The 9,225-nt window shown below is 42.8% G+C and overlaps 1 protein-coding gene and 1 non-coding gene across 2 annotated transcripts in view; both read left to right on the forward strand.

Moving 5' to 3' along the window:
* The window catches only part of afdna (afadin, adherens junction formation factor a), a 107,633-nt gene that overhangs the window by 80,283 nt on the left and 18,125 nt on the right, over nt 1–9,225 (forward strand). Inside the window, 10 exon segments of the mRNA XM_087180389.1 lie at nt 1,728–1,846; nt 3,570–3,770; nt 4,448–4,539; nt 4,749–4,943; nt 5,142–5,292; nt 5,872–6,280; nt 6,384–6,557; nt 6,660–6,742; nt 6,820–7,034; nt 8,176–8,355. Of these exon segments, the coding sequence (XP_087036515.1) occupies nt 1,728–1,846; nt 3,570–3,770; nt 4,448–4,539; nt 4,749–4,943; nt 5,142–5,292; nt 5,872–6,280; nt 6,384–6,557; nt 6,660–6,742; nt 6,820–7,034; nt 8,176–8,355 (1,819 nt within the window).
* trnal-cag (transfer RNA leucine (anticodon CAG)) lies at nt 239–321 on the forward strand. Its single transcript has one exon. It is a non-coding gene; the product is annotated as a tRNA-Leu (tRNA).

Genomic DNA, 9,225 nt, shown 5'->3' on the forward strand with positions numbered 1-9,225 from the left:
ATGACACGCTTCCGTATAGTAGCCACACTATGGCCATAACCTACATTCCATACCGTACCCCTACTTTCTCGACATCGACAACCTGACGTCTCCTACACTACAGCGGGAGTCTTGTTCTACTTCAGTTCACAATTCAAAATAAAACATGAAAACGTTCTACACCCGTCACATAACAATTTGCAAAGGAAGATTTCCGAGTTGAGAATTCGATCTGTATGACGTATAACGCGTTTCAGACGTCAGGATGGCCGAGCGGTCTAAGGCGCTGCGTTCAGGTCGCAGTCTCCTCTGGAGGCGTGGGTTCGAATCCCACTTCTGACAACACTTTTTTTCTTTGTCAAACACAAGCTCAGTGCCGGATAGATTTACAAACGGAACAGTTCTAAAATATGTTTTCAAGTCTCTGTGTGGCGGGTATTGGCTGCTAATTTTCACTATTGGACTTACAGAAATGCTTTAATCACCTTAATTTATTTTCTTTGCTCAATTACTGTTACAAAAAAATTGTTTTATATTTTAGCGACCTGATTGTTTGGAGTGCACACTACATGTGTGCAAATGCCTTGAACAGCGAGGCAACGGTTCGACTCCCGATCGACCGGACCATTTGTTGCATGTCATTCCCTTACTCTTTCTCCCAGCATTACCTTTCCACTCTTGCCGTGCTATGAGGGCATAAAATGCCCGTTGTGTATGTAAATTAATAACTATAAATTTAAAAGTCCACCTTTAGCACCACCTTTCACTATGACCTATCAACCTTTTAACCAAACTTTCCTTCCTGATAACATTTGTATGGTCATTGCAGTAAAGTCCCGAAGAGCCTAGTACCTGTCTCTTATACACATCTAATTAGAGTGAGTCTCTGGCAATGACAAGTATAATCCCTGCCCCCTCTGGGTCATAGTAAAGGTCTTCTAGTTTATTTTTCGTGATTTTGTTAGTAGTGCACTCACATTCAATATCTGTGGTAGAGATGAAATAATCAGCAGATGAACAGAAAATTTATTGGCAACCATTCTGATAATTGATTATTTGCTTGAGTCAGTTTTCAAGCATAAATGTCAAAACTTTCTCGTTCCAGCTTCTCAAATGTGATCATTTGCTGCTTTATATCATTGTAGATTAGATGCCTTTGAGTTTTGGACAGTTTGAAGATGTCACCTTGGAATCTGAGACATTGTGATAAACATTTTACTTTATATTCTAAAAGTAATGAGATAATTTGGAGATTTGCAGGTTAACAGATGATGAAAATAATCGATTGTTACTGTACATTTTATACGTTTATACATGATGTTTGATAATTATGATTTATGTTTTGAGGTAGTAAACATCTACCGCTGTGAGGAAAGTTTCTGGTTTGGAGATTTTTTTATTTTATTAGATTTTATTCCATTTATTTAAAGCATTATGTTTGTGGGATTTTGCCTTCAGTGACAGTGTAGACACTGCTGTGCGGTTGAATTTAGTTACATTCTCATATTACCCACCATATCCAAGTAGTTCCTGTGGTTTATTATACTTCCTGATATTTATGATGGGCTTTCCTCCCAAAACTACCAGAGTGAACCACTCGTCAGTTTACATTTAATCTGGTTTATAAACTGGAGCTTCAGATCAGTGTTATCATCGAGCAGTTCTGTTACAAGTTTGACATTCATTTTCTCTCTCTCTCTCTCTCTCTCTCTCTCTCTCTTCTCTCTCTCTCTCTCTCTGTGTTTCAGGGCGGCTGAGCTGATGACAAGGACGGGCTCAGTTGTAACTCTGGAGGTCGCCAAACAGGGAGCCATTTACCACGGACTGGCCACCCTCCTCAACCAGCCGAGCCCCATGATGCAAAGAGGTGAACGCACACACACAAAAGTTTAGTATAGTGCAGTTCACTTTTACAGTTTCTACTTTTATCTATTACTATTCTGTCTGTTTTCCTCAGAATTCCTCAAACATTAGTAAGAACTAAGTATCTTTGCACAGTCTATATTCAGCAGATTTTACAGTCTAGATGTGGTTCTGTTTTTAGTCTCTATCTTTCTTTCTGTCTTTCTTTCATGTGAACAGTGCTTAATGATCGTTTGTAGAGCTGTTGATAATTGCATAGTCCGTTGACAGAAAATTCATTTACAGACACTTGCTCTGACTTTGGTCATTGGTCATTTGGCAATTCTCTGATTTCAGCTTCTCAATTCAATTTCAATTAGATTTTCTGATTTCCTCTGATAGTTTTGGTTTGTGACAGTCAAACTAAACAGATAATTAAAACATGCCAACTTATGCTTTAAAAAATGAGTGGGTATTTTTTTATTTTTTACAACATTTGGATATTTTATAGACAAAACAAAGATCATTTAATTAAGAAAATAAGTTGCAGATGAATTAATAATGAAAACAGTCGTTAGTTGCAGCCCTAATCATTTCTTTTTCGTTGCACTGTCCACTTTTAATGTGTAGTGTACAATACATGTTATTACTACTACATATTAACATTAAAAAAGGCTTCAATTAAAAGTCTTAGGAATTCATACATTTTGCTTCTCAAACCTGCAGATTTCTACTGTTCAGACAGATTCTCCAAAGTTGTCATGAATGGACTATTGTTAGTTCCACTATTGGTTAATGTCAGTGATTTGGTGTTGTGGATGATGGAAGGGAAGCAGAGAAGAGAAGAGACTTGTCCAGACACTGTGTCCTTGTTGTCTTCTCTGTACTTACTGTGCAGTAAAAAAAACAGCTCACAGACTGGAGGATATAATGAGTGTTTGTGGCCAGAGCCAGCTATGTCTGTGTCTGTGTGTGTGAGAGTGTGTGTACATGAAAAGCTGCACATACACACACAGTTCGGGGTTTACTGCTTGTCTGGCTGCATGCTGGTCTTTGTCTGTTGGAATGTGACCCCAGACTCAAGGAAGTCTTCTGGCCCGGGCCGATCTGTGGTCCAGGATGACGCTAAGGGGTGTTTCTCCCAAATTCCCTCGACCACAGTGTTTTCCAGACAGGGAAGTTTAACCACCAGGCAGTGAAGGACGCTGGTCATTATTTAATGAACTTACTGTTCAGAAACTGCATAAGTGAACATGAGGGTTGGTTCCCACTGACTGAGGGTGTGGCAAGATGAAGCAACATGAGATAACAAAAACATAATCTGCAACTATTTTGATAATTGAAGTAATTTAAGACTCGTTTGTGAGGATTTGTGTTATGTGATAATAAACTGAATGTCTCTAATAGATTTTTAAAGAGTTCTGGGGCGTTTTAAAAACATTTTTCATTATTTTCTGACATTAAAGTTAAAAATAAGTTAAGTTAAAAATGAAAATGCTTGTTAGCTGCAGCCCTAGTTGACTGTGTTGTGATTGAATTCAAATAAACCTACATTTAAAAGTGACTTAAATAGCCAAAGATTAAGGTAAAAAAGAGCTCTAAATAAACTCCTGATTGGTCATTTGTCATCAAAGGGACCACAAGAAATGCATATGGGTCAGTTTCTAGTAGAAAAACACAGCTGATTTAAACATTAACAACCTTTTTCAATTTTTTTTAAAACCCTGTCTCACATCCTTCTCCCTCAGCTTCGGACCGAGGCCGTGAGAAGAACGGGAAGATGCGACCAAAGAGTGAAGGCTTTGAGTTGTACAACAGCTCAGTGCAGAACGGTTCTCCAGAGAGTCCGCAGGCTGGCTGGGACTGTTACCCCGAACCAAAGAAGATGAGCGGTGAAGACCGGCTCCTCAAGAACCGAGCCGACCACCGCTCCAGCCCCAACGTAGCCAGTAAGCCCCCTTACTACTACTACTACTACTACTACTACCTATTCTCATACACTTAAACTACATGAACTTGCCCAGTGTATCCTCTGCTTCACACATATTCAAGACTTAAATAGCTTTAAATCCAGACATTAGCATTGAAACCAGTTCATTTCACCCGTTAAATTCTGTATTGGAACATTTATCTGTTTTCCTTTTTGCTATCTCTCTTCTCCAAAAAGTCAGACTTTTTAATCATGGATTCACTTCAATCATTCATCACAAGAGTGGTATTTGACATGAGCTTATTAATATATTTTACAGATTATTACATTTCCATAACATTTTCAGCTAATTTAGGCTGTAAATGAATCAAATACAGAAAATCTTCATGGAAAGTACTTCAGGAGCCAAGATGAGATAAAAAAAAAAAAAAGAAGAAAAGTATCCATGGCAACAAGTCATTGGGATTAGAGTTGGCATGTGCAGTAATGGAAACTGGAAAAAAAAACTAAAGTCTTCTACTGAAGTTAATGAAGGTGTGAGGTATTTTGAATGTTCCATTCTTAAAATTAATCTCAAAAACTACTTTCAGAGCCCATTACAGGAAATTGGGAGTTCACGCGGCAAATTGTGTGATTTATTTGTTAAAGCTTCTAATGAACTAAAATGATTGTCTCTCCTCCCTCCTCCTTCTTCAGATCAGGGCCAGAGTCCTGCGAGCAAAGCGGTGTACCCCGGAGGACCTGGCACTAAGATCACCTCCGTCTCCACTGGCAACCTGTGTGCAGACGTAAGTAACTGTAACGTCTTAATGAGGAATGTTCCAGCAGGCTTGACGATAGTAGAGTGACACTAACACTCGAGGACTCTCAGTGTCTAGACCAGAGATGAGAAATAATTTTTCATTTGGTGCACAAGGTGCACTCCAATCAGCACTCCCACCAGCTCCTGACAATTCAGTCCCAACACAGACACTAAATTTCTGGTTTTATTCCTCAGGATGAGCCCTCCCCTCCCCGTCCAGAGGCCTACCCCATCCCCACCCAGACCTACCCCAGGGAGTACTTCACCATCCCGGCCTCCAAGAGCCAGGATCGGGTAGTGGGTCCTGGGCAGGGGCCCTCACAGCACTGGCAGGGCATGGAGGACAGAGAACGCCTCCCTATGGTCGACAGCATCCACAACAGCATGCAGGTAGAGCAGCACTGGTTAAAGGTTAAAACTCCCACTCCTTTTTCTGCCGTGCACACCTCCTCATCTTATTCCTTCCTCTTTTCTCCATCTTTTGTTCCTTTTCACTTTCATTTTCCCACCTCCTGCTTCCTCCTCCTATTCCTCCTGCTCGGCTCTCTCCATCTCATTCCCCTTCCTCTCTCCTTTATCTCTTCTTAGCGGGTTAACCACTCTCAGGAGGAGCTGTACCCCCCACCAGGAGGTCTGAGGCCAGATGAGCGCATGCAGCCACACTACCAGCAGGATTACCAGCATCGGGACCTGGACTACCAACACAGGGACCTTGACTACCAGAGAGGTCCACCAGGAGGTGAGAAAGAAGCAGGTTACAGAGGATGAACAGCCAGAGAGTTTAGATAAGAGATGAGAGGAAGAACGGTCAGCTTATGTAATAGGTTACCAGCGTCCAAATGTTCCTCTAGAATGCAATCAAATTTGATATTATTGCTCTTTGTTTTTGTTTATATAATACCCCACCAGGAGGTCTGAGGCCAGATGAGCGCATGCAGCCACACTACCAGCAGGATTACCAGCATCGGGACCTGGACTACCAACACAGGGACCTTGACTACCAGAGAGGTCCACCAGGAGGTGAGAAAGAAGCAGGTTACAGAGGATGAACAGCCAGAGAGTTTAGATAAGAGATGAGAGGAAGAACGGTCAGCTTATGTAATAGGTTACCAGCGTCCAAATGTTCCTCTAGAATGCAATCAAATTTGATATTATTGCTCTTTGTTTTTGTTTATATAATATGTAGGAATCAAGATATTACAAAATAAAATAAATATGATATTTTGCCCCTTTAATCCTGCACAGTCACTTGTACTCAGTTAAATTTTTTTAGGTTAATGTAAGATTAACATCTGACGGTGTCTCCTCATATCTGCAGGTGTAGGAGGTCCTGACCATTGGGCCCCTCAGCCACAAGTGTCCTCCTCGTTGGAGTCCTCCACGTCTAGCCAGGAGCACCTCAACTTCTCAGCCTCCTCCTCCTCCTCCAACAAGACCCAGAACCAGAAGACCGGGCCCGGCCGATGGAAGACACCCAACGCCCCGCACTCTGTGCCGCCACATTCGGCCCAGGCGCCATCGCGCTCCGACCTGCCCCCTCCTCCACCGCCGCCGCCAGCCCCTTACCCCGATGCCTACGACCCTTATGACCCCCAGCCCGACCTGCCGCTCCCGCCGCCTCCCGCTGCTGTCACCCCTGTAGCAGCTCAGCAGGCTGCTGACCGCAAGAAACGGGAGGAGCAGCAACGCTGGTATGAGAAGGAGAAAGCTCGGCTGGAGGAGGAGAGGTACTTTTTTTTTTTTTCTTTTTTTTTTTCTTGATTATAGCAACACTTGATGTTGATGATAACAATGCTAATGACGATGATGATGATGATGATTATTTCCTAGGGAGAGGAAGAGAAGGGAGCAGGAGAGGAAGTTGGGTCAGATCCGGGCCAACCCCGTCATGCCCGTCCAACCTCACAACAACGGAGGAACCATGCCTCCACCTCACCACCAGCCCCCCCTGGCATCTGTTGCCCCACCCCAGTCTTACCTGCCCCCACAACCTCAACCACAGCCTCCCCCATCCAGACCGGAGAAGCTGCCTCCACCTCACCACCAGCCCCCCCTGGCATCTGTTGCCCCACCCCAGTCTTACCTGCCCCCACAACCTCAACCACAGCCTCCCCCATCCAGACCGGAGAAGCTGGCCAGCCTACCGCGGTCAGCTGTTCCTCCACCTGGCAGTGCCTCCAACCCCGCCGGTAACACATTTAATTCAGATCTTTCTTGTAGACCGTTCTGATACGCAAGTAATAAATTAACTTTGATGTCAACGTAGGCATGGACACAGTGATCAGGGAGCTCCTCCCGCAGCAGCAGCCGCGGACCATAGAGAGGCGAGACCTGCAGTACATCACCATCAGTAAGGAGGAGCTGACGTCCAGCGACAGTCTGTCTCCAGACCCCTGGAAGAGAGATGCCCGCGAGAAGGCTGAGAAACAGCAGCAGCTTCACATCGTGGACCTGCTGGACAAGGAGATCCAGGAGCTCCAGGTGGGCACAAATTAAAACCTGGTAGTGTTCATTTTAAAGGAATAATTTGACATTTTGGTTACACGTGTTACAGTTAGTCAGTTGAGTACAATACCATTCTCAATGTCTGTGAGGTAAATATATAGCTGGAATCAGGAATTAGCTTAGGATAAAGGCTGGAAATGGGTGACCAGTTAGCCTGGCTCTGTCCAAAGGTAAAAATATCCTGCTACCAGCACTTTTACATATCACTAATTAACACATTATATCTTGTGTGCTTAATGGTTTTATGCGGGGTGATGTGCCATGTTTCCACTTGTTTCTAGTCTTTGTGCTAAGCTAAGCTAAGCTAACTCACTGCTGCCTGTAGCTTCATGTTTAATAGACAGATGTGAGAATGGTATCAATCCACTCATCTACCTCTGGTTAAAAAGAGCAAATAATCACATTTCTCAAAATGTCAAACTCTTCCTTAATTTTATCTCAGGTGAACATCTGGCAATTTTTGTTCCTAGTCAGAGTAGTAGTATTCATTTCTTGTTTTTTTCAGCTCATGTGTTTGATGTTCTTTAAAATTTCATCTAATTTTACAGTCTAGAGCTGAAACAAGTGATTGCTAAGCTGATTTGTCAATATTTTTCTGCAACTATTTTGCAAATCAAATCCTTAAAGTAATTTTTCAAGAAAAATGCAAAAAACATTTTCTCGTACCAATCTTGAAAAATGTGACCAATGTCAGCATTTCTCTGTTTGATATCATTGGAAATTTAATATGTTTTGGTTTTGGTTGGTAGGACAAAACAATACATTTTGAACGCATCACCTTGAGCTCAGTGAACCTGAGATGGGCGTTTTTCACTATTTTCTGGCATTTTATAGAGAAAATAAATAATCTACTAACTGAGAAAGATTAATAGATAATGAAAATAACCTGCTCCAATGCTTTTGGCAGTAAATGGCAGAATAGAATTTATGTAATGCATGTGATACTGTTATGGTAATCTGGAAGTATATGACCAGTAGTTTGAGTAAAATATTTGATTGTCCTTGCTACGTCCTAATACAAATTCCTTGCAAATGAGTGGGTTGAGCTTGGTTAGTTACAGGGTAAGAAAGTGGACCAGTTTCAAGAGTTGAGTTCTGAAAATATTTTATTTTCCAGGCAAAGCCGGAGCGAACAGCAGAGGAGAGCGACCGTCTCAGGAAGCTGATGCTGGAGTGGCAGTTCCAGAAACGACTGCAGGAGTCCAAGCAGAGCGACGAAGACGAGGAGGAGGAGGACGACGAGGACGTGGACACCATGATGATCATGCAGAGGCTGGAGGCCGAGAAGAGAGCCAGGGTGAGATGGGGGGTGGTGGTGGTGGAGGGAGGGGAATGGATAGAGAGACTGTAAGCGTAGAGGCGCTGTATGGGGGGGAAGGGGGAAAGCCACAAAAAGAGGAGGTTAAGAGTGGTAGAGCATAAATTAAACATTTACAGGAAGGCAGCTGGAGGAAGTAACGAGTATGGGAGGTACAGGAAGTTGTATGTAAAGGCTGTTTTGGCAGAAATAAAAACATTCTGACTTATGTTTTTCAAGTGATAATGTTCATCAGCTCACAGTTCAGAAACAGAACTGTAGTCCAGTGTATGAGGAAGGGCGAGCCACAGGAAGTCAGGCTGGGGGGGGGGCAGAACCGCCTTTCAAATGCTAGAAGGGGAAATGGATTCCTCTGTGGCAGCGCTCCCACTATGAATGTCCTGCAATGTGCATCTGCAACATGCTTCTGTCATCGCTTTGCCATGCTGAGCTGCTTAAATCTGATTGGCTGGAGGGGTGGACGGGAGGGGTGGGGGCAGGCAGACGAGGACGTTGTTAATGCTGCATTCACATCATATGGACATAACCACGACACGACGTTTGAAGAGTTAAAAAATGTCATGATTGAGGTTTCCTGTAGGATTTGGTTTCTCTTTCCTGCTCTAAACACATTTACTTATTCAGTGATGCAAGTTATTATCTCCAGCACAATATTGTTAGCATTGAAATGTCAGGCATTAATCAAATATCCAACAAATAGTTGTTTCCTGCTGAGCCTCCGATGTCATTAAATAGGTAAAAGTGAAATGAAAATAACTTTTTTCTTTTGTTGATTTTAACTTTTAATTAGCATCTTTCCCATATAATGCAAATGCAGCAGAAGTGCCGTGTTGCATAGCAAGAATGAAC

Source organism: Seriola lalandi, unplaced genomic scaffold, assembly GCF_002814215.2.
Source record: "Seriola lalandi dorsalis isolate HSWRI2012SDOR001 ecotype SW California unplaced genomic scaffold, Sedor1 jcf7180002054901, whole genome shotgun sequence".
NCBI lineage: Eukaryota > Metazoa > Chordata > Actinopteri > Carangiformes > Carangidae > Seriola > Seriola lalandi.